Source organism: Condylura cristata, unplaced genomic scaffold (assembly GCF_000260355.1).
Source record: "Condylura cristata isolate star-nosed mole 26May11 unplaced genomic scaffold, ConCri1.0 scaffold00011, whole genome shotgun sequence".
NCBI classification, from domain to species: Eukaryota; Metazoa; Chordata; class Mammalia; order Eulipotyphla; family Talpidae; genus Condylura; species Condylura cristata.
Genome location: NW_004567112.1, coordinates 15,449,219 through 15,475,281, shown reverse-complemented (window position 1 = coordinate 15,475,281; position 26,063 = coordinate 15,449,219). Strand labels below are relative to the sequence as shown.

The 26,063-nt window shown below is 41.0% G+C and overlaps 1 protein-coding gene across 1 annotated transcript in view; it reads left to right on the top strand.

Moving 5' to 3' along the window:
- CFAP58 (cilia and flagella associated protein 58) overlaps positions 1-26,063 on the top strand; it is a 79,091-nt gene that overhangs the window by 9,046 nt on the left and 43,982 nt on the right. The window contains exons 4-11 of the mRNA XM_004680999.1: positions 921-1,077; positions 2,175-2,369; positions 4,724-4,861; positions 6,618-6,777; positions 8,139-8,221; positions 11,562-11,753; positions 22,248-22,409; positions 23,083-23,229. Of these exons, the coding sequence (XP_004681056.1) occupies positions 921-1,077; positions 2,175-2,369; positions 4,724-4,861; positions 6,618-6,777; positions 8,139-8,221; positions 11,562-11,753; positions 22,248-22,409; positions 23,083-23,229 (1,234 nt within the window). The remainder of the gene's footprint in view (positions 1-920; positions 1,078-2,174; positions 2,370-4,723; positions 4,862-6,617; positions 6,778-8,138; positions 8,222-11,561; positions 11,754-22,247; positions 22,410-23,082; positions 23,230-26,063) is intronic.

Genomic DNA, 26,063 nt, shown 5'->3' with positions numbered 1-26,063 from the left:
CACTGTCAAATTACTGTTTCACGCAGGCGTTGGATGACTGTCAGCCGCCAGTGTCTCAAGTGCAAGTTCTCTTCTGCTTTCTCAGCTTTAAAGTAACTGCCTAGCTTAGATTAATTCTGCTGCACAGGTCATATCATGCATAGTTTTTCCACTTTCAAAATGCTAATTCTGCAGAAAGTCATGCCAAATCATATGTAATACTCTTTGAAATGCCGAGGTAACTGGTTTACAATTCAAATCAATGAATATTATCACGTATCCTCCAAAAAACAGCGTCATGTACGATTTTCCAAATTTTGTTCTTGGGAACAGTTTATCTGGGTTGCATCCCACTGGGGGAAACTAATCTCTGTGGTTGAATGGATAGAAAACTGGCAATGTGTATTATTTGATTATGTTTGTGTTTCAAGTTTGGCTTTATAGCTGATCAGAGCCCTCCAGTGAACATAGTAAACAAAGAATTTCCTAAATTAACATTTTCTTAGGGTTAATTACAAGAATTGACAATAACAATATAATATTTTGGTAGCAAAGTCAAATAATACAGAGGTGTGAAAAATAAATGGTACAAATTGCCCCTTCAACTCTTCCATCCTAAATTCTACTCCTCAGAGATAACCAGTTACCAGATCTAGAGGTCTATAAAAATGCCTGTAAAACACAGACACACACATGTGCAAACACAGAGACTGTGATGTCTTAAAAATATGAAAAGGAATCATACTAACATTGGAACTTCTTTTTTCAGTTAATGACTTGCAAACAGCTTGCCTGTCAGAGCATAGAGATCTTTCCCTGTCATACCTGAATAATGCCAACCCATGGCCTGATGTCTTTTCCATGCAAATGAGTTCAGAGTATGATAAGAAAGACCCTTGACAGGTGGCCATTTATTCTGTCTCCTGTGTTCTTCTTTTTAGCATTCGAGATTTACTGAAGTTCAAAGAAGAAGTGACAAAGGAGCGAGACCAGCTCTTGTCAGAAGTGGTGAAATTACGAGAATCCTTAGCTCAGACCACTGAACAGCAGCAAGAAACAGAGCGCTCCCGAGAAGAAGCAGAACAGGCCATCAGTCAGGTCTGGTCAGTAGGGGGGCAGGATGAAGGGCTGTTACCTTCCAGAAGGACATTACGTCTTTCCACAGACCCTCCTCATTCCTTGCTCAGATCCCCGGTGTGGGGAGGAAGCATCTACTGTCCTGCTTGCTTCTCCGGTTTATTCTCCCAAGATCAATGGTACTTGAGTCATTTTTCCAACCTTCCTTGACTGAGAAGGCACTGAGGCAGGGTGCTGACCCTGGCTCTCGCCCGAGGTGTCCCTGTGATGGCCAGGGTGCCCAGCATCTTGAGTGCATCTTGAGATGGTGAACATAGGTTCCCTTTGTCTTTTTTTTTTTTTTTAAATTTATTTATTTATGCATGCAGAACTGGCGTACAGGCCAGAGGTGCAGGGGCAGCGAGAGGACTCACCACAGACAGAGTGGGGAGCAGAGTAGGCTGCTGAGGGAAGCAGCAGGTGAGACAGGAGAGGTCTGCTGTTCCATGAGGGTCACCTCCGGGACTGGGGATCCAACTCACACTGACGCGGCTGTGGCCAGCTTGCAGTGCTGCGCCTAACCTGTTGCGCCACCAGGGAGGGCCCCCTTTGTCTTTTTTATAAGGAAGCCATTTAGTGGAATTCTTCTGAAAACTTTTATCTAAAGTCAGAAGAGAAGCAGATAATGTGGGGATAGAGTCCAGTAGAAAAATAGGAGTTGTTTCTCATGAGACCTTTCATGGAATCTGACCAGGATTTGTTTAGGAATATCCGGTACTTGTGGAAGACACGACTTCATATTTAGGTAGATGGCTAGATTTTATTTTACGCCTAATATAGGAGAACTGGGTAAATTCTCTCCATGTTTGACTTCCCTAGAATCCTAAGCTTCCATGTTTAATTTTTTTGTACCATTTTTTGTGGATTTCTCTCCACCATCAGGGTAGATGTTTGATGTCAAAGTCCTAAAAAACAATATTGTTCTTGAAAAGCTTGAATCTTCGGGTTCAGAGATCCTACCGAGGTAACACAAAGGATTGCCCTGGAAACGAAGGAGCTGAGAAGGGGGATTCCTACTGGCCAGGGCCTGTCATTCCCACAAGCTCATCTCTGGCCTTCCTGCCCTCTCTGTGCCTCAGTTCCAACAAGAGATCCAGCTTCGCCAAAATGAAGCTTCACGAGAGACTCGGAAGAAGGAAAAACTAGAGAAGGAGCTCAAGCAGATTCAGACTGACATGGACACCCGGCAGACAGAAATCAGAGCTCTTCAGCAGTATGTGCAGAAGAGCAAGGAGGAGCTTCAAAAGCTGGAGCAGCAGCTGAAGGAGCAGAAGGTGGGTGGGGCGTGGCTGCTGAAGGTTCCTCTCCAAAAATAAGGTGACTTTGTTCCAGGCATGTTGGAACACTTTGACTTTTCTTTGCAAAGCAGCAAACCCCCTTCACGGTGGTTATTGTAACACCACACAGCTCCACAAGGGGCCTTTGAATGGCCTCCATAGTTACCCGTACCTTCCCCTGGGCCCCGGGCTCAGCAGGTTAGTTTCTTTTTAATCTGCCCTCAATGAATATTGTACACGTAGAAAAGTGAACATCACAATTGCGCAATCTGATGAATCTCTCCACTTGCATATTCTATCTGGGTTATTTGCACTCAGTCTAAGAAACATACCCATTCCTCTTTCTCTTCAATCTCTCCCGATTCAGAATTCTGAACAGAATTAATTTTCATCTGTTTTTATGCTTTCAGGAAAATCAGACAGGATGTACTCATGTCTGCCTAACTTCTTTCCCTTGATATTGGTGGTGGGGTTGATTTATGATGGTGCCACATTGACAGAGAACTTTTCTGTCCAGTATGGCAGCCACGACTCACCTGCAGCTATTTAAGTTAATATATTAATAAATTCCATAAACCTTAAAATTCAGTTCAGTTATGCTAGGACCATTTCAAGTGCTAAATAGCCACAGGTGGCCAGTGACTAGTATAATGGACAGCACAGATGGAGAACACGTCCATCATTACAGAAAGTTCCATCTACTGGACAAACCATGCACTCACTAAGCCACTCCCTCCTGCTGCTGCATCATGTTGTTGCACGGTGGATATAGTGTGCAGTACTTTAATGGGTTTATCTTTAAGTTCCAAGTTTAAGAAATCGTACTCACTCTTTAAGCATTTAAACTAAGTTACTCTTTTTAATCTTGCCCCTATACTACCAGTTAAAGGTTAATTTGAGTTGTAAAAATTCTGGCCTTTCCACTCTTATTTCTTAAAGAAGCAATTCATGGCATTGAAAAAAAGTCATTTGTTGAAAATATTTTCTCTTAGGAAACCTCTAAGGAATTGTAAAATCTTATATTTTTCTACTTAAAAAAGGATACTAGAATATATTTCTTTGCCAGTCACTTATTAATTCCATATAAAGTCATAAATAAAATACATACTACGTAATGTGCAGGTCCATGAGAAAAAGACTTTATGAAGCATGAAATTCAAGAGATTTTGGACATTATAAGAAACAACCGAGGTTTGCTTAGTATTATCCAGCAATCGTGAAAAACAATTGCATTTTTAGAAAAGTTGGCTATATTTTACTTACTTCTTTTTTTTTTTAAAGATTTATTTATTTATATATGCATACAGAACTGGGGTACAGGCCAGAGGTGCGGGGGGTGGGGGTGGGGCTGGTGAGAGGATTCACCAGAGACACAGTGGGGGAGTAGAACAGGCAGATTGAAGAAGTACCCTGCTGAGGGGGGCAGCAGGTGAGACAGGAGAGGTCTGCCGCACCATGTGGGTCACCTCCGGGACTGGGGATGGAACTCACACTGAAGCAGCAGCGGCCAGCTTCTCAGTGCTGTGCTTTAACCTGTTGCGCCACCAGGGAGGGCCCTTTACTTACTTCTTCATGATGGGAAATTGGATAAAATTGCCCCCTCCCCCATATTTAACTTTTGCTTGCATGGAAGTTCTATTTTGGAGTAAGTATCTGAACTATCTTCTCTTTTTCCTTCAATCCATCTGCTATCCCAGTATTCTTCAAATAAAAATGCCCCTCTCCTACCCCTGCAAACATAATCCTCTGTTTTCTAAAATCACGCCTGCTAAGGAAAATCTAGGGGAGAAAGAGGAAACTCCGACACTGCAGACAGGCAGATATCCATCATCCCGTTGCTGTTCTGTGGTTTGACTTATGTTGGATTAAGAGGGAATTGTTTCTGTGTCGACAGTAGTGAGCGGTTCTGCCCGCGAAGTGTGGCTGGCATGTTAATGCAGGATTTGCTTCTGAAGCTGTAGTTCCCAAGCCCCATAGCTGATAAAACCCGTTTGAATCTCTGGTTCATTTACAATGATTACAGCAATTGTTGCCTTCGCAAAGCCTGCCAAGCAGCAAACAGGCATTAAAATATTTATCCACCACCTGTGAACAAGACTTCCCAAGGCTCTCAGATTAAAAAAAAAATTATACTTCCTGTGTTATTCATTAGAAGGCGTCATTTGCCTCAGCCATTCAACATTCATCATGCTTGAGTGCCTGAGTGCTGTCAGAGGGGAGAAAGAACAATGTCTACCAAGACAAAGGGAAGTGTGGTTGCTGTTTTTGCCCCAGGAGCTTTTAGGGCATGTGGACATGCAGATATTGCAATCAGATTAAAAAGCATTAACCAGCTCGTTCTGCACTTTCAGATACTGAATGAGAGAGCTGCAAAGGAACTGGAGCAGTTTCAGATGAGAAATTCTAAACTTCAACAAGAGAATGAGCAACACAGTCTGGTTTGTGAGCAGCTATCCCAGGAAAACCAGCAGAAGGCGTTGGAGCTCAAAGTAAACACCCAATGACATGTCTGTCCACTAGTGCTCCTCCCTCCTTTCCTGCTAAGAGAGGTTTACCTGGGTGGTGGGGCTCTTGGTTGGCTAACCCTAGTGGGTTGGTGCAGCAGAAGCAGGCGCAAGCCTGTGCCATTGCTTTATGCCCAGAAGCACAGTTTGACAACTTCCATTCTTACTCATAAAATTGCAAACCTGATTATTGATTATGTGATTATGCAAATGCTTTCCAAAATGAGCTCAGAGGTTTGCCTCTGTAATTTAACCTTGCAAGTAACCCCTTGCCCAGAGGTAGAAACCATTTATATGAGTGAGTGGTGAAGCTTGCATGGAGAAGGTGAGAGGGGAGGGGTGGGAGTGAACAGTACTTTTGGGTCTTCACGTCACTCTGTCCAGTCTACATTTTCAAGACAATCTGTTCTTTTCTTTGTCCTCCTGGAAGAGTGCTGGCAAATTAAGTTTGGTTTTATACTTGGATATACATCGTGTGCCTATATTTTTAACAGAGCAGCTTTATGGTTGTCATTTTAACTCTGAAAAATCCGTAAACTCTATTTGAGTGTATTAGGATACTGAGGATAAAATGAATGACCGATCAAGAATAATGCAGAGATTTGAGCACTCACATACACATTTATTTACACATCTTGTATCTTATTTTGCATGCTGTATGAGGGAGTTTTTGGGATTTTTCTATAGTCTGACCATGGAGTGTGGCTAAATAACTACTGAGTTAGAACATCTTAGACTCAAAAGGGACCTTAGGCCAAGTAATTTGGCCCCTGTCAGGAACATTTCGAGCAGTCTAGCGTGCTTTGATTTGAAACCATTCTTTATGAGAATGCCACGAGTTGGAACAGAAACCAAACGACTGCTTAAGACAAAACAATATTTTATGCCCTGAGGTGAAATTAAAGTAAAAATACATATGCCACTCATTCATTCTCTCCTTTGATGACATGAGTGGGGCACCTTGGGGGATGAATACTTTTGTTACCAGAGTCTGAGCCTAAGGGGCTCTGCCTTTAGTAATACTTTGAAAATAGCATGTCCAGTTAAATTCAGTCTCTTCCCTATCAAAAGCTGAGGATAATCACGAACCTTTAATATCAGAAAAATGATTAGTTGCTTTCCCAGTAATTTCTATGAGTGGCAAAACTTTAAAATCGTGATTTGAATAAATGTATACAACTTGAAGTCCACAGACAAAAAATTAAGTGCTTTCCTTTGCTAGAATTTTTGTTCTGGTGCCTTTTGCCATCTCATACACTTGCTAATATTAATGTTGCCCGGTCCACAGGCCCGTATGTCCATCTATGGGCTCATATTCCATGGGGAAGGAGGACTCTTTTCTCAGGGGTATGTAATTGCCCTGCAGCAGCCTCCTGGGACCGAGAGAGTGTCTGACTATTTTTAGCATGTTAACCTTCTGAGAGTTCACTGTGTGAGGCTATGACAATTGCTAATGGAATCAAACATTGGCATACAAACCTCACACATTTATGCTACCTACAACTCAGTATTCTTGTTTGATTCAATGGTACCTTAAGGCATCAGGTTTGATCAGTCTTTTCATTATTTATAGCTTACAGAACCACACATTTTATTTAAAAAGGGTGTTTCAATTGCTCTCAAATCTAGTGTGCATTTTGATCTAATCCCATAAAAGAACTTTTCATGGATATAGGAAGAATTTCCTTGTGCTGCCAGGTTTGCGTCATCTCACTGGTTAACTCTCTCGCCCTAATGACAGGCTAAAGAGGATGAAGTCCACCAGATGCGTCTTGACATTGGGAAGCTCAACAAAGTCAGGGAACAAATCCACAAGAAATTGAGGCAGATTGAAGAGCAAAAGGCTGATGTGGAGCAGAACAAGGAAACCCTAAAAAACCAGATAGTGGGATTAGAGAGAGGTAACCCAAGATCCATCCATGCTATGTTTTATACACTTGTACACTTTTTATGGGTAAATAATGCCATATGGCAACTCAAGGCTCTTTGGGTACAAACACGAGCCAGGTGAAATGAAACCAGTTAAATAACATGCAGCCTGGTATGTGACCTCATTTTGATACCTTAAACCTTCTTACTGCAGTTGTTTTCAATGGACTCATTGGCACCATGATGTTCAACCCAAAGTATTGCTCAGTATTATAATATTGGGGGAATAAATAATGTCAGTGTTTCTGGGTTCTACATCACCTTTTGCTTTAGCCCCTTTTTATCCCATTGAAGGTAGGGGACACATTAAAATGAATGTACCCAGTTAACATTATTTGAGACATCATCACCAAGAATCAGTGGGGCAAAAATGATATGGCTTCTAGTTTCTTTCTTCTGTTAGCACTTATCTATATAGTGAATTCTTGTTTTAACCAACATTGACCTGTGGAGAAAAAATGATCATTAAACATGAAAAAGTAGTCAACTCTACTATTAATCAAAGAAATGTAAATTAAATATAGACATATTGGTTTAAAAAATATCAGGTTGTCAAAGATCAGGGTGAAGGATAATACCTGGGGTGGTTTAGGTATGAATTTAAATGCTATTAATTTTCTGAAGAGACATTTGGCCACAGCAGAGAAATGTCTTTAAAACAAAAATCCCGTTTGATGCAGGATTTCCTCCTCTGAAGGTGTAAATGAATAAGAATTTTCACAGGATTATTGCTTATACTTTCACAAAAGGAAAAGAAAAAGGAAGTGGCTTGAATGTTAAATGGGGGATTGTCTAAATTAGCCATTTTTATACGGTGAAATTTATTATGTTTGTTAATTACAAAAGCAAGCTATAAAACAGTACAGTCTGATTTCCTTTTGATGTAGAAGTATAGGAATGTGTGTGTGTGTGTGTAACTTGTACTTTGCATGTTAAATAGTCTTGAAAGAGACTTATCAAAGTCCTAAATAGATTCTGGAAGATTTAATCTTTTCTCCCTTTTGTTTACTTATATCTCTAATTTCTTTCTGTATCTTTAGTTACTTGTATAATAAAAATGATTCAGAAAGAGCAAGGATTTTTTTTGCAATCAGAGGACCCGGCCTCAGGTCTGCACAGACCTCTAGCCTGGACCTAAACTCTCAGAGCCTCAGTTTTCATCTCTCTAGTGGGACAGGAAGAGCTGCCTCACTGAATTATAAGGAAAATTAGGTGACACTCAGTAAACACTAGTTTCATAGATCTAGGCAAACATAGAAAAAGCAGTTTTTGTATCACTCTGGCAGATTCTTTGTTAGGTTGACTTTTATTATTTTTATCCCTGGTTATTTAGAGGTGGAGGCTTCAAAGAAACAAGCAGAACTTGATAAGAAAGCAATGGATGAGCTTCTGAGAGAAAGAGACATACTAAATAAGGTGAGTTTGTTACAGTAACATGGTAAATCAGATGTCTGTCTTCAGTGCAATACTATCTGTCTATAACTGGTTGTATGGGGAAGAAAAACTCTGAGGCAAACAAAAGCGGATTAGAATAAATAATAGTGCTGGGTTTTCTTCTAGGCTGCTGTCTGGTCCACCATTCACAGGCCCTCAATTGAAACTGCATTATCACCTATGAGCACAAAGCGACTTTGGAGAATTATCATAGAAACTAGCAGGGGATTTCAAAGTGTTCTCTTTTTGTGGCTGGTGTATTATTCAGCAACATAAGCTGTTGATCCAAATTCCTGAATTTAATACCTGTAATCTGAAATTTTTGCTAATCCAGAAAAAAGGGGACTACTAATAACAATTTAACCAGGTGGTATTAGGTGTGTGCATGGCTGGTTGGTGATACAGTGCGTCCCTAACCTTTCTTCCAGCTTTCAGAGTTGTTCGAGGCTTTTTTTTTTCCTTTTCCCAATCCCTGGCAGTTATTAAGATCAACGTAGTGCAAGATCCAAGGAGGGTTTGGGGAACATGAGGTCTAGAGATCCTTTATTCAATGATTCCGCCTCCCCCCAACATTTCTTCTTCTCCCTGCTCCCCTCCAGAGAATTCCTTATGAGTGAGCATGGTCATTCATAGGAGATAACTGCTTTGAAGTATTTAGGGTAAATGTTTCTGCTTAGAGATTTCCTCCAGGAAGGATAAAGCTACAAACCAGGCTTCCACTGGAGAGGCTGCTTCAGAGCAGGCTGATGGCCTATGATGCTTCACTTCATCAGAGTAGACACAGCCCAGATTCACTCACTCTGACTTTCGTTATTTCTCTAGATTTCTCAAAATTGAACAGATGTTAACAAAATGGGCTACTTGTTAGCTTACTGGAGATTATTCAGGGAACCATTGGGGGTTGGTTCCCTTCTTTTTTTCGGGGGTTGGCGGGGGTTCCTTTTTTTTTTTCATAATCCTAGAAACTGTTCCTTTATTCTGCAAATTGGTACATGTAAGCAATGTCATCGAATCTGGATTTTTCACATTTATTTTGAATACATACACTATTTAATCCATTTATATCTTACATATACTGGTAAGCAACTACTAGAATCCTTGCCAGTATAGGACATGCAGACCAACATTACTTTTACATTTATTTGTTTGCTTTGACTAATGTCAACTCCTCCTTTAGGGCAGGTATATGTATTTTTTTCTTTCTTGGCCATTATGTCTGTAGTTCCTGGCACGGCGCCAGTCCTCTGCAGGTAAAGTGCTCAGCCTTTATCAGTAGTACATTCTTTTCCCTCTGACATGAAATGCCACCTTCATCAAATAAATGAGTGACACAGTTTTGACAGGCAGCACTGTTAATATGTTTTGGTTCTTTCAGTGTCATGTTGAAGTGACTTTATCTTTTATAGAGCAAATGTTTAATTCAGTACTTGAAAATTGAGTCGACCTTTTCTATTTTCTACTCCATCACCCAAGTGAGGTTTAATGTGCCTTTTACCTGTTTATATTCCAGTGGCTTTCAGATCTGGTTGCAGGTCTGTCTTGATTAGAGGTTTGGGCAGTTACCCTATGGAGCCCAAGGATCTAGCTGGACTTCAGGAACCGATGATAGCAAGTTGGCCAGGCATTTTGGGGGTCACAGCAAACCCTCTCTACCATGAAGACTTCTTGCTGAGTTTTTGCTTTATCCTTTCAGTTAAGATTGCTGTTCTCTGTTTCCTAGCCCATATGCAGAGAATGTCACAAATAGCTCCCAAGTTTTTGAGTTGCAAAAATTTAAAGGCCCTGTATCAAAAGTTCCTGGGAAGGGCCACCTTAATCACTCACTTGTGTCTAGCGGAGAGACCTTTTTCTTAGTCATGGCTGCTAGAGTTGTATGGCTATGAATTCCCCCCAAATTTCTGCCATTTCTAGTTCAGTATAAGAAGCTGTGAGTACAGGATTTTAAAAATATTTGCATGCCTAGGGCTCATCCAGACCCACTAAATCAGAATCTTTGGAATTGAGACATACACTTTTGTTTTTTAAAAAACTGTGTTAATTTTTGGGAAAGATTTATTTATTTATGCATACAGAACTGGGGTACAGGCCAGAGGTGCGGGGAGGGGGGAGTGAGAGGATTCACCAGAGACAGAGTGGGGAGCAGAATAGGCCAACTGAGAAATACACTGCTGAGGGGAGCAGCAGGTGGGTCAGGAGAGGTCTGCCGCACCATGTGGGTTACCTTCTGGGTGGGGATTGAACTCATGCGGAAGTGGCTTTAGCTTCTTAGTGCTGGGCTTTAACCGCTGCGCCACCAGGGAGGGCCCGGGTTAATTTTTTTTATTGTTGTAAAATACATATAGCGGGTTAATTTTTTTTATTGTTGTAAAATACATGTAGCAATATTTTCCATTAGTGGTATTTAGTATGTTCACTATGTCATGCCAGCATCACCACTATCTATTCCAGAACATTCTTATCACTCTGAAAGGAAGCTCTGTACCTGTTAAGCTGCCACTTTCCAGTTGCCATTTTTTACCCTTGGTGACTACTATTCTGTGGATTTGACCATTTTATATATTTATATAACTGGCATTTCATAACATGTGACCTTTTATGTCTGGCATCTTTCATGGAGAATAATATTTTCAAGCTCTAACTATATTGTAACATGTATCAATGCTTCATTGCTTTTGTATGGCTGAATAATATTTCACTGTAATGGTTGTTTCTCTCTTCATCACTTGATGGACACTTGGGTTGCTTCCACCCTTGGCCCTTATGAGTGTAATACTTGTTTATTTGAGCAAGGTTTTGTTGAATTAGGTTGAACATTCAATTCTTTTGGGTATCTACCCAGGAATGAAATTGTTGAATCAGATGTTAATTCTAGGCAACTGAAGTTTTAATAAGATGGTTTCATTTTATTTTTTGGTCAAAGTCCATGTTGTGTGATTAAATTTCATTGTTCTAAACTTAAAAGAAAAGCCTAGATAGAGGTTGGAAAGCATGGATTCAAATTGGGCTCTGCCACTAACTCCCCTATTGTATGAACCTGTAGACAAGTAGCTTCTCTTGCTACCGCTCCGTCTGTGTCCTCCACTAAATTGGGTGCATTACAGTAGCCACTTCTTAGGGATGTTGGGCTTGCTTAGTACATTTAGATCTATGTTAAAGTGCTTTCTGCAAAATTAACAGAAGCTCTTACAAAGCAGTAAAGAATGATTATTTTGACTCATAAAAAATGCATCAAATTATTTTAGGGATGAAACTATGGGTGAATTTAACCCCAAATCCCCAAACATTTTGAGTAATGTGGCTGTTCTTTTGTCCTTAATTTTAGAATATGCTTAAGGCGGTCAACGCGACCCAGAAGCAGATAGACCTGGTAAAGCTCCATGAACAAGCCAAAAGGAACCTGGAGGAAGAAATTCAGAACTACAAAGATGAAGCTCAGAAGCAAAGAAAGATCATCTTTCAGCTGGAAAAGGAGCGAGATCGGTACATCAATGAAGCCAGTGATCTTACCCAAAAGGTAAGCCACCCCTGGCCCAGTGGGCAGGACACAGGCCCCTTCCTGTGATTGTCTCACATCATGGCAAAGAGGAAGACCTCCTCAGATTTCAGCCGTGTTCCACGTGAAGATTTTAGAGGAATGGTGTTGACAGAACAAAAGGCCCAAGTGGACTCCGGGTTATGTTGTGAAATAGACAAGAGATTCACTTGGGTTACTGTGTTTCCCCATCAGAGCCCCTTCGGCAAGTTCTTGCTCTCCCTCTTTCCTGTGTCTCCACTGCACAGGATCCAGGTTGGAGTCACCGCCTCTCAGCCTTTCGTTCTCACCCCCATCTGTCACTGAAACTTCTGTCCCTTACAACAAAGATTACAGCTTTAATTGTTAAGAGAAAAGTACCGATTGGATGACTTCATATTAATGTGTCAGGCACTACGGGTCTTAGCATTTTTATTTTCAAATGATTGCACACCTAAAACCTCACCAGTGGTGGAAATGCGCCGGCTGGGTAGCTGAGTTCCAGGCGCTGCTGCGTGTGAACTGCTTGAGAGCAGACGGCAGTCTTTTTAAGGATGACCCAGGGATTTGGACTTGACTTTGACTACTTATTTTAGCACATAGCCTACATTAGTCACAAATGGTTAGATCAGTGCTCTCGAGTGCATTGCAGATGGCATAGAGCAGAAGTTTCAGAATGGGGCAGAGTCCTGTGAAATCAATTTCAGCTGAGGCTGAGAAGCACCCTGGAGAGAGATGACTTCTGTGACGGGGGGCAAATTTCTGCTCCCCTCATCATGCGGTCTGCCGTGCAGCATAAGCCCTCTGTGCCGTCCCCTCAATGAAGCCAGCGGTGAGTTCTCCAGTGCTTACCAGTGCTCTTGCGTCTTTGTTTTGCTTTGGAGAGGAATCTCAATGATGATTGATGATGAGAAAGGGATAGCTGGCATGTGAGATATAAGCAAAAAGGGGAAACACCCTTACTGGTAGGAAATCAGCTTCTTCCCACTGAGATGAAATAAATGCTGAGCAGGTTTTCAGAAGATGCATTTGGAGGTGCACTGGTGCATATGCTCAGTCCTGCTCTGCCTTGTCCACGCTCTTCAAGTGACACCCCTGTCCCTGATACTGATAGGGAGCCCTTGGAATGAGACCCATTCCTCTTCCCATTTAACCATCTTAGAATCTCCACTGATGGATTTACCGACTCTGAGAGGACTGGTGGTCAGTCCAGGCACTCCTGTTCTTCAGCTTAGGTTAGCCTCTTAACCTCCGTGTCGGTCAGCTTCCCCTGTAATGTATGACCCCTACATCTCAGTGGCTCATAGCCATAGAGCTCTGTTTAGTTTTGCTCACATTATTGGCCTCCGAAGGTCAGCTGCTGCCCTGCTTCACGTCCTCTTCACTCCAGGCTGATTCTGTTGGGATGGTCTGGCCAGTTACAGAGGGAACAGTAGACCTTCTGATGATCTCAGAGCTGCTGGCAAGGGCCTGTCCACTCGTGCTATATCGGCAAAACAAGTCAGATGGGCAGCCTGGGCAGGAGTCTGGCCCTTGTAAGGGAGGGCCCTGTAGTGAGGCAGTGATCCGCCTGAGTGTACAGGCTGTCGCAGGATACTCTTTCTCCTTACTAGCAATCAGCTTTTCTCTCCTCCTGGCTGCCATTATGCTGGCAGCGCTAATAGTTACAAAAAGTTCCAATGGAATTATCACTTCAGGCTTAGCAAACCTCTGTCCCCTCTTTGCAACCTGAGCTGAGGCATCTTAAAAGATTTTTCATCCCAGCATGTATAGGAAATCATGTGCACAGGGCAGTGGGAAGAAGAGGGATGTGAGACTGTTCAGGGCTGGAGAACTAGCCCAGGGAAGCCAGTGTCCTACCTGCTCTTCCTGTGGGTGGAGGGAATCCTCGTTCTGGGGTCCACCTGTGACCCACTCCAGCACAGTCATTGATATGCTCTCCTCTGCGGGACAGAATCCACGCCCTTTGTTCTCCCCGGAAAGGGAGTCCTCGCTCCCCTTCTCTGGGCGAAGAGTCCTGTTCATCCTTCATCTCTGTCTTCCTCGGCGGAGCTGCTCTCTTTCCTCCTCGGCGCGTTAGTTATCTCAGCAATGGCGTTTGTCACCAGCACGTGTGGTTTTCTTATTTGCAGATTTGTTTTCCTTCCTTTACAGGAGCTTTGGGAAGCAGGAGCACGCTCATTCATTTCTTTATTTCCAGAGTTCTGATCAGTAGCAGCATCCTACAAGTGTCTGTGTAAATGAAAGATGATGAAAGGCACAAAGCAGCTGCCGCTGCTTTTAACATACGATTGTGCATTTCTCTGCTGCCTGGCAAAAGAGAGATACTGGTACCTAGTGTTGCTGTTCACTGCTTTTCACAATTTCTGATGTTTAATTCACTAGATTATATAATGGCTCACCTAAATAATTTAGGCATAAGTTCTTAAAATGCAATTTATCAACTACAGTCTTTCTATCTCTAATCTAATGCCTGACAGCATATATCAGTTCCTCTAGCAACTTGTTTCACCTCTTGACTTTTGATTAAGGGCAGGTGTGTATTTTGGTCCCTTCCCCCTATTTCTGCCCCCCCCCCTGTATTTCTGGTCCCCTCCCCATATTTCTTTCTTTCTTTACTGAGTCGCCCTCGCTCGCTCTCACACACTCACACACCATGCACACATACACCATTTGGACAAACAAAATTTCTTCCCATGCATTCTATTTATAGGGAATTGATTAATGTGGGTTGGGGAAGATGTTAAGAAACTGATATTTTTATCTAGTTCTAAATTGAGTAAACATTTTGGTTTTATCCTTGTGCCCAATAATTTCTTTTGTAGAGATTGAATCTATGGAAAAATAAGACATGCAATTTTTTAATAAAACACTATTCTTTTAAAAATTTGCTACATTTATTTCATAAAGTATTAGGTAGCCATGAAAATCAGGTGCTTGAAAAAATGTTTCAGTGGGGAATATGTTCACAGCATAGCTGTGATAAAAGTGGAATGTAAAATTATTTGTATGGTTTTAGTGCACTTTCATCTGTGTGCATAGGAAAAGGATGGAGCATACGTCAGGGGGTGGCTAAGGATTGAATGAGGTGATATTTGCAAATGTTTAGAACAGTCTGGCACACAGCAAGTGCTTTGTAAGTATTCCACAAAGATCCTAACAAATTTGTTGGTAAACAATACAGTTTTTCCCTTAAAATGACATTTTAGTATAGCCATTATCAACTTCTTATTAAATGCCAATAGATGGTAGCCATAGATAGAAAGTTTTAATAGCATCCAACACTAAAGCTGACAGAAAGTTAATGCTAAAATGGAAGAGAAGGGGATGGGTGAGAATTTGAAAGCCCACGAAGTTGAATTGAGAAAATCTACCTGAACCTTAACTCACAGACCCTTGAATTTGCTTCAGAAAAGAGTCTCTCTGAGAAGAGCTAGAGATATGTGCCAGGACTCTCCTGCCATCTCTCCCTGCCTCAGGGCTCTCTGACCCAGGAGCTGACCGCGGGACACCTCTATTTGCCAACTGTTTCCCCAAGCAGACAGGCCATCTGGTCTCACAGTGCATTCTGAGGAGGGTGATTTAGCAGGTATGGCCAAGACAGTCATCCCCAGAAGGGGGGTGTGCCAGGAATTACGTACGATTTTCCTTCTGCCTCATGAGCACAGAGCCACAGGGAGAAGCATGCGGTCTCCGGGTGCCTCTGAATCCCGAGAGGACGACAACTAGGGGTGGGAGCTGGCTTGGGTCCCCCTGCCACTGTATACTCAGCTGCAGATTTGCACGTGGAGTCCAGCCCCATCTGAGGCAGCCCCCTCCACAGTGCTGTTCTTGGGACTCCAGTACACCCCGCTTGCTCAAGGATGAATTAGCGGAAAAAGTGGATGAGTGGAGACGGTGGGGAAATGTGCAGAGCTGTGGTTTTTCCTGTGCCATATTCTAAATTTTACTATTAAAATAAATTGAGAGGGACCAGGAATGGTGTGATAAGTTGTGAGCCACCTTATTTGTTCTTTCAGAACTTTAAAAACACCCAGTAAAACCATTCCTACTTAATTATTAAATCTGCCAACCATTTTACTATCACGTACTTAGTTCATTTTAGGAGCTCGCGGTTTTCATTCTAAATGCTCAACTGGCAATAGCGTGCCAGACACTTTATGTGGCAGAAAGTATACTATCACAATCGTTTCTTACCTGCAAGTTTTAGTGCTCAGTTTATTTTCCTCTACAGTATCAGGTAAAACTCCCCTAGACAGAGATTCCAAGTAATGAATAATATGTACTTTCAAGGACTTAGTGAGAAAAGCAAAAGTGACTAAAGAAATACTGTCCACTAAGTAGGTATCGTCATAATGAAATAAAACTCCTGTTTTTCTGATATTAATTTGAAATTTCATGTAAAGCATTTTTAATAGGGCAGAATCCTGGAGAGGGACTTCAAGGGGACATGTACAAATCATAAGCCTGTTGTGTTATAATAAAAAGAATTGTCCAGTGGATCATGGTTTTCCTAAAGAATTTGACCCCCAGAAAAATCTAATTTATTTGTTAAGTACCAGTATTATAGAATATGACATAATAACATTTCTTAAATGATTAAGTTACTATAGGTCAGGTAGTTAGATGATGGTACAAATATTTATTTTCTCATTTAAATTCTCACACTAGTTCTATGAGGTAGACATGATCACATTCCTTATGTTATCATATATTAAAAATGAGATAGAAACATGCCTCTCTAAATCTAAGAGAGAAAATACAATAAAAAAGTGAGAAAAATAGGGAAGATTTGAAATTTCCTGTGCCTGGACACATGGACATTTCTTTCTCACTGTGAGATTTTCATCCCATTTTTGAGGTAAAGGCATTGTCAGCATTCAAATCATTGACATTGAGTCAGAAAACTTATTTGAGAAGTTTATTGTACTGATATTTCATCAAATGTAAGTTAAAGGGTTCCAAATTCAATGACCCACTTTCTTATCTATATGATGTTTTGACTATGCTGCGATTTTCAGCATGCGTTATTGATTTTTATCTCACTCTTACTTCTATTGGCAGGTTGTTTTAACAGAAAAAGGAAAGGTAGGAGTAGGTTATAAACTGGGACTGTGCCCTCAGAGTGCACTGTAAGCATTTTCTGGGCTTGTCTGAAATGAGCTTACAAAAGTTAGGGTCTTCAACTCTTTAACTGTAATAAAACTTTCTCTATTTGGATGTGATTTGTCTCATCCAAGTTGGTGTGAGGTATCTAAAGTCTAATCAATTAATTAAGCTCCAGCCCACATCCTGTGATATGCCATCTTTAACAGGGGACATTTTTGCTGATAAAAGGTTTTTCTCTTAACACCCCACACAATTTATGCATTTTGGGATTCCCACTTCTATGTGACATCAATTTGAATGATTTCCGTCGAAACAAATTGAGTACCAACACTTAGAATGAAATTGCTCTGTAAGTTATCTTTTCCCTTGGCTTCAATCCCTGTTTTTATTTCCTTGTCATACATGGACATTCCTTTGATCTTCTTGGCATCATGATGCTTTGTCTGCTTCCAGCTTGAAAAATACAACAGCAGGTTTGACTCTCTACACTGATTTTATAAGAGATATATAGGCCTGTCAGTTGCCTCCAAAAGAAATGTTCTAGGTTGCATCCTTCCTCTGGGACATTTTCTGTCCACGCAAAGGAGTATTCTTGTTATAGCATCTCTCAAAGTAATTGAGCAAGAAATTTTTCCTTTACTTTGATGTGTGGCTTGATATTCTGAATGCTGATGATGCTGTTCAAAGTATTTTCAATCTGTTCGTTTCACTAACCCCAGAGAGGGTGTTGTCATGTCCATAGAAAGCCTAAATTTTAGTGCTTCTCTTTAAAAAAAAAAAAAAAAGTCAAATAAAAGATGCAGGATTGGATACTTAGGTTTCACATTTATTCCCAAATTAAACATTTTAATCACCAGTGGTAGTATCTTAAAAGGCAGCTTACTGTTCATTTTTAAGGATTTGAAAGATATGAATCAAAGAAATGATGGAGAAGGGAATGAGATTTCTTTTTATTGCAGATATATCTACATGCCTGTTTTTCAGACCTCCTTGCTTCTGATTTTCTAATTTTGCCATGACCAGGCCTCCAAATCCTTCAACCAAGCTTTTCACCACTGAGTCTGTATCTATTCTTAACTTATGCCATTTCTCCCCCATATCAAGTGAATGATAACAGTTAGTAGTAGAAATGCAGTAAAAACATATGTACACACTTTGTACAACTGTAGTTGCATGCATTTGCAAAACTGATGGAAATAGTTATTTAGAAAATGTGTACATCAGGGTTTGGTTTGATGAGAAATAGAAAGAGTAACTGTAGAAGGCACCAAAAAAGTTGAAAATTAGCTCCGTCAATGCCAAGATGACCTTAAAATTGAGTTTCTTTAAACTTGAAGACTCAGATCATCCTCAGGGGATATCATACTTTTTGGTGAATTTAGAAAAAATACTACTGCGATAATTATGATTTATTGGAAATATATTTGGCCCCTCAAATGAACAAAATATCCTCACATATTTTTGGTCTTCACCCACAGCTCCTGACTTACAGTGCTCCCAAAACACTTGGAATTTCCTAACTATTGAGAATGATTAAAACTGTCTATTGTTACGTTAATGAGGTTAATGAGATGACCTTTGGGGAAAGCACCTAAGGGTAACCACTGGTTTCCAGGGAAACCTATCAAGTGGTTAGAAGGTTAGAAGGAATTTCAAGTTCCATCCTGGGGAGGGAGAGGGGGCTTGAAGTTGCGTTTTATTGTCCATGATCAATGAGTTAGTGAATCATGCCTATGTAGTGAAACTCCATTAAAACCCAGAAGGAGGGGTTTCAGAGAGCTTATGGACTGGCAAACATGTAAAGAATGGTATCCTGGAGAGGGCATGGAAGCTTCATACCTTGCCTTCTGCCTCTCTTCTGTCTCATTGTTGACTTGCAGCCTTTGTAGCCTTGGCAATAATTTGGTGATCTATTGAGTTTCTTGAGTTCTGTGTGCTATTCTAGTAAATTAATTGAACTTGAGGAGGGTGAGTTCTGATTTATAGTCAGTTAGTCAGAAGCATAGATAATAATCTGGGCTCCAGTGGGAACCTGAAATCTGAGGAAGGTTGGTGTGGGATCCTCCAGTGTGTTGTGCGGTTGGTCAGAAGCTCAGGTGTCAACCTGGGCTTACAGATGGTATCTGAGGTGGAGATGGTCTTAGGAGAATGAGACTTCAGCCTGTGGGTACACAGGGTCAGAATTGAGCTTGTTACTTTGGGGACACCTTCACACACTCATGGGAATTGGGTCTCAGAACACCAAAAGTGCAGCTGCTTATGGACTTTGTATTCGGTGGGGTAATATTGATTGGCATTGGCTTACTGATATAACCCATAACTTCTGCAGTGATACAAACGAAGATTCTAGGCCTAGGAAAGAGTTTAGGGTATAAAGTGAGTCCTTGGCTAGAATGGCTGAAGGATAAGAAGGAACAGAAATTATGCAAATCCTAAATATTAACTGCTTAGATAAAGTGTATAGGACCAGCCACTAGCCTGCCAGTATCTAATTCTCCTATAACAGTCTGTGAATCTCTCAGTCTGTTGGTTGTATCATTCTTGGATTATCTGTCTTATAGTGGTATCACTCTGTGGAGCTAAACTTGAGCATAGGAAATGTGTCTTACTCTTCTTTATATCACTAATGCTTTTGCAGTGCCTGCCTGAAATAGTTGCTTAATTCATGTTCTGAGTACATGTTTATTGAGGGAATGAATAAAGAGGTGGATGAAGGAGTGACTGAACAGAAAGATACTCCATTAACTTTGTGAAACTAGCAGAAATGTTGTTATTAGAATAGAGCTAAAAAGAAAGATAGAGACCAAGATAACTAGTGAATATGCAGAATCCTAAATGAAATTCTAACACAAACCAAATTCAACAGTACATTGCTTTTATCATCCATTATGACCAGGGAGAGTTTATTCTGACACTGCTAGTGTAGTTTGCTCTTAGGAAGGCGATATCTGGTGATATGGATATGTAAAGTGTTAGAGTCAGTCTGGAAAGCAGTCTTACAAAGTCTGTTAAAGATTAAAATATATATGTCCTTTAAGTCAGGTATTCCACTTGGGGGAATTCACCCAAAAGAGGTGAAAGTGCAAATGTATGAGGGCACATGTACATTTTTCCCTGCAGCATGGTGGGGAGTGGCAAAAACATGGAAGCAAAGCAACACCCTTGAGAGGGGAAGAGCTCAGTGCCTACATGTCTACCCGCACTGGAGGGTATTCTACCACCCTGACACAGGATGGATTAAAGCTGTTCCACATGATTTTACAAAGATATTGATCAGTGAGAAGCAAAGGAAATAAAAAAAGGAGAGCAGATTACTTTTTGGAGGTGGTTGTTTTTATTTATTTATTTATTTATTTTTATGGAGGCAACATTGGTTAACAACCCTGTGTTTGTTTTCAGAGTACAGGTTCACACTTCTTCAAAGGGATGTTGCCACATCCTGTTAACACCCTCCATGGTATCATCAGACTTCTCTATCCTTTGCTCCCCTCTCTGGCAGCCTCAGTTCTATTGTCAGAATTCAAGATTTGTTTTGTTTCACCTGTTCATTTGCTTGGTTGCTTTATATTCCATGTATGAGTGAGATCATCTGGCCATCGCCTTTCTCCTTATTTCACTGAGCATCTTCCCCTTCATTCCATCTGTATTGTCACCTGCAAGATTTTTTTGATATAGCTAAATAGTATTCTACTGTGTATATGTACCATATTATGAAGTTTCTATTTTGCTGAAAAATAAAAAACAAAACCCCAAATCCTGCTGACCCCTGTATCTGTATATTTGCCAGTTGAATGCTGTAAATGATATTAATTCTTTTGACCTAAGTTTCCTTTTTGTTATATTGGGTGATAATAATATACATCTCATAGGATTTTTGTGACAATTAAATGAGTTATAACATGTAAAATGCCTGGTACCTAGAAAGTACCTAAAGAATATTAGCTGTGATAATGATAATGATGTTTATAGGCCTGAATAGTATATGTAAAATTCAAAGAAATACCTACAAGTACACAGGCTAGATTGTTAATCTGGTTAAAAATCAGTGAGGAGTTGACAGGGATGGAGGGAGAAGGATGGTCCAAGTAAATAACGAAAAGAAAATAAACAATTATTTCACATTTATACATTTAATCATAATATGGCACATGTTATAAAGATGTAAAGAAGTAAATTTAAAAACATGTGTACGTTAAATGAGTTAATCAGGCTTTTTTACACCTTCCTGCCCCTCGCCTGGCCTGCATGACACCTGTGGTTTAGCACTCCTGCCGTGCTCAGCTGGGCTTAGAGGGAGGGGACACACGGGCAGTGGCACTCTCTGAGGCAGGACTAGAGATTGTGAGAAGAGATTGCAGAGAGCGAACGAGAGTGGGGGAGAAGATTTGCAGGTGCTGTGAGGGACCCCAGAGAGACTCTGTTACTGCTAAGCCTCTGGCCCCCCTGCCTACCCCCCTACCTGAACCTCCCTACTTCCCTGCTGGCCTGCTTGTGACATAAAAGGTAACATAACCCAGTATATCAAATCAGTAGATCCAGTTTGAAGAAATAGCACAAAATAATATATGCTGGAAAGACATTTACTAAACTTTAATCTCATCTGAACTTAAGTATGAGGTCTACGAAAAACTGATTGCATCAGTTTTCCACACTAAAATTTTTCTTCTAAAGGAATTTTAAAAGACGTTTGTCCTTAAAAAATCAATTTCTGTGGCCACTGCAGCTGTGAGTCACGATTGTGTAATTGTACAGATCGCTGGCTGAGAGGGATTGGCTCGCGGTTGAATTTCCTGCGTAGGTTTCTATAGTTGCAGAAAAGAGGCTGTTATTCCTGCATCTCATCTTCCCTGGAAGTGTTTTGTGCACAATGGAATGCATTTTTATGAAGTCCTTTGAGGTTCCCGGATGGAGTGAGTTTGACATTGGCAAGACAGCATTTGATGCCTATCAGCATTCAAAGGCCACTTTTTCTGGTGGTCAACTTCATAAAGCCTCGAGTGTGCCCAGCGGCTTAGTTATCACTTATCTTTCTTCGTGCCCTGTATTAAGGTCTATTTAAGCCTGTGCCTTTTCTTTCCTTTTTTGGTGGGTGAGGTGGTCAAGACAGATTTTTCAGAATTGAAAGCATTTCTTTCTTTTTCCCTCTTGTGATCACAAAATAACTATGTTAAGCCTTCGTGCTAGAGCAGAGCTCTTGAGATAAAATGCATGTTTGCCCTAATCAGATGGGCTGAATTTCTATATTGTACTGTTGTGATGACAGCCATGGTCACATTTTCTGGTGGCTGGTTTGTCCACTAACTGCCTTTAGATGAAAATCCATTTGTCCCGAAACGATAACCACAGCTGGGCTACTTAACCATTTCCTTCTATTTCTTTCTCCTCCAGGTCCTCATGAACATGGAAGACATAAAAATCCGTGAAATGCAGATTTTTGACTACAGGAAAAAAATTGCTGAATCAGAGACTAAATTAAAACAGCAACAGAACCTGTATGAAGCTGTGAGGTCAGACAGGAATCTCTATAGCAAGAATCTTGTTGAGGCTCAGGTAAAGAACACATTTATACCTTGACATTTTGATTCCTTTCCTCCCCTCCCTGGGTTTCAAGGAGTTTCTGCTATCTTAACCAGAATTTAAAATCGATCAAGGAAGAAATCTTGTGGAATTCATCTGGAAGAGAAGATCAATTTATGCAAAACTAGCAGAGTGTGTGAAGTTGAAATGACACACCTTGATAGGTGAACATCATGGCCCTTCTTTTAATTAAGATGTAGAATTGCCATTGTCACATTCATTTCTAACTTTTTAAACTGGTAACAGCTACCAAGACTGGGAGGGGAGCAGTCTAGACCAGCCCACTCTTGTCACTTAATTGCAGGGTTTTGTTTTGTGATCTTTTGGTTCTAATATTTGTTGTGTTTCCAATTCCTGTCTTATAAAAGGAAGAGTAAAGTGTGTGTTTGGGCTGTGTGTGTGGCTTATTCATTATGTATACTTTGTCTAGCGCTCATGGGAGTATTTTGAGTTAACGCTATCAAGTACTTGGAGATCAGTGGATGTAGGATTCAAAGGACCAGCTCAGTCATCATTGGTCAAGCGACCATTGTTTTGCACAAGCCTGCCTTCAGAGCTCTTGAATATGTGTCGCACTTCCATGGGGTGGGGAATGTCTGTTTAATTCACTTTCAACTTAATTTTATTTTTCCTTTCATATTTTCAGGATGAAATAACAGAAATGAAGAGAAAATTAAAGATTATGACCCATCAGGTGGATCAGCTGAAAGAGGAAATCTCTGCCAAAGAGTCAGCACTTGTGAAGCTACATCTAGAACAGCAGCGGATAGAAAAGGAGAAGGAAACCTTGAAGGTACAGACCTTACAATAAAAGCACTGAACCAACAGTGTACCGATTCAACCACCTGAGGCAGGCTCCACGTTCACTGAGAGCAGAAGGGGACAGGGAGAACAGCTGAGCTCTACCACCCCTGGCCGGGCCCCGTCCCAGGCGGAGACAGGAGGGGCTGGTGGAGAGGTGCAAGCAGGCGCACCTGTGCTGGCTATTACCACAGTGATGGGCGAGTGCTAGCAGGTCAGCAGAACCCAAAAAGGCCCAGAACTGAGCTTGCAGGCTCACTGTGTTCCCTTTGTGCTCAACTCATTGTTCCCACACCCACCTCTCCAACCCCTGTTCAGAAATGTTGGGAAGACACAGAGGTCATGGTCACGTGACCTTCTGGCCTGCAGGTCATTAGCTGCCAGATGTCAAGCTCTGTCCTCACTTGATTTGCCCTCGACCAGGAAGCTTCTGTGGGTCTTAGGACTCTGGAGCTCCTTTCCCAGGAAACCACCTGTCTTTGAGTACATCACTAAGACACAGGCTTTGAAATTTACTAATTCAGAATAGGCTGTGTCTACTAACATCAAGACTTTCTGGATTTACAAACTCGTCTGTTTTAGGGACATAGGATCACACCTCTACAAGTTTATATTATCATACCCTGTCCCCACCAATACTCCAATAGTTCTCTCCAAGAATATATACTGAATAATTACATCATTTTGAATTCTCAAACCAAATAGGTTTTACTACACATTCACTAACCTTAATATATTTTCCTTTTCCTATTCAACCCCATAGGTATCCCTTCTGATCTATTTGACCAAAGAATTAGAACTTCTAAGAGTATGATGCCACTTTAATTTTGAAAATGTTTATGCACAATACTCATGGATGCTTGTGATCCACTTTCAGGACCCACCCATGAGTGAGAGTCTATGGACCTTGGTTTCTGCCCACATTAACTTCAAAGACCATTCCTAACCTGAAATTGTATATCTAGTATTGGACAAGTTTAATGACCTATTTCCTTGATTCTAAGGTGCCATAGATGGAAACACGTGCTCTCGATTTAATAATGGGGTTTGTCAACTTAATGATAGGTCTTCATGGAAATTGAACGACTATGTTAAATTACTTAAGGCACATTTGGGTTGACAAAAATTAAAACGTAACAGAAGTGCCTTTACACAAGAAGTTTAATAATTTATTTGTCTAAGGCTGGTCTCCCCTCTCTAGCTTATGACAGAGAATAGAAAATTCTGAATTAAAATTTATTTACAAATAAGGAAAGTTACATATCTTTTCTCAAATTTAAAAATATCCTACCTCTTCACCCCTTTTCTCCATGTTCAAGAGGAGAGAGGGAAGCTTGTTTCACCCTGGAGCTTGAGCTTGTAGTGGGATGGGGCTTATCTACCATGGAATCAATCGAAAGAATCTTATTATGAACACTGCTTCACCCACAGACTTCCTGTCTTGATTTGGTACATCGTGTCCTTTTAGAGGATGATATTGATGCTCATCTTATACTTTTCCAAGCAATGCTCATTTCAAAAGATTAACTATTACCCCATAAAGGGTTCCATAGTAGGACTGTCTACCTTCTATAGAATCCTGCTTTCAAATAAGCACTGCCCTATACAGAAGAATGATTATTCCTAATTTCTTAGGGTTTGACTTCAGTTAATATCAGGCATCAGTACATACAGTTCCAAAGAAGCTTCATAATACAGTGAAATAAAGAGCAATAAGGGCCTGTGATTTGGTCGTGGGCCCACGCAGTTGGCAGCTGGTGGATGCGGAAGATGATCAAGGGTTTTCTGCTCCGAATGGTCTACTGTAAATGTGACATCCTACGTCTGGACACCTCTGGGCATTGATTATAGGAAGATGATAGCTTTGGACGTATATGAATGTAGGATGCCTTTCTGCCCAGAGTTTTCCATTAAGGCAAGAATGAGGAACAGAAAAAGATCACCTGCTTGATTTATTATTTGAGGTTATCCAAGGGTGACTTGCAATGGTGATTCAGCTGGATAATTTTGGCCTATCATTAAGCCTGTTTGACATTCTTTAGAAAAATATGACAGCTCAAATGCTGAATTTCAGCCTTCTGACTTTCTTTGCCTCACATTTGAGTCACATTCTACACAGGTCTCTGGATTTCATGCATTTAACATTTGCAAACCAAACCCTAGAGGAAGAGGCAGATTTTCTAGAAACTTTGCTCCAAGGGACATTTAGCTTATTACCGTGGATTCTACAAAGCTATGTGGGTGCGTCATCTCCCCTGGAAGGGCAAGACCTAGCCTGGTTGGTAGACTGTGAGACACCTTTTGACAGGACAACCTCATTTACGACTACTCCAAGCCAGCAGACAAACAAGTGCCCCTAATAGGTCATCCCCCTCCTCATTCACCCCCCACAAAAGAAAAGTCCTGCTCCTGCCATGTTTCTTTTCCTTTTTTAGTTGCTACCAGGCTCTACTGACTCCTCAGCATTCTAGACATTGTCAGCACATTATGCGTATGACAGAATGCCAATAGTTCTCTGCAGACATTGCTGCATCGGGCCATTATGTCCCAGTCTTGTTTCATCAGCACGGAAGGAGCCATCTCATATGGAGTGTCTGCCTTCCAGTCCTAACAAGCCCCCGATTTTGCCTCGTCACTTTTCAATCATCCTGTATCAGTCTGACAGCACTTTGATTCTTGGTGAATAATTCATCAGCAAATTCTCTTTGTCCAGCGTTCAGCATCATGTTAGCAACTAGCTTTAGGGCTCTATAACCTTTTACTTAGTGGACTGTCTAGAATGACATGGATGGGAACTCTGTGTGTGTGTGTGTGTGTGTGTGTGTG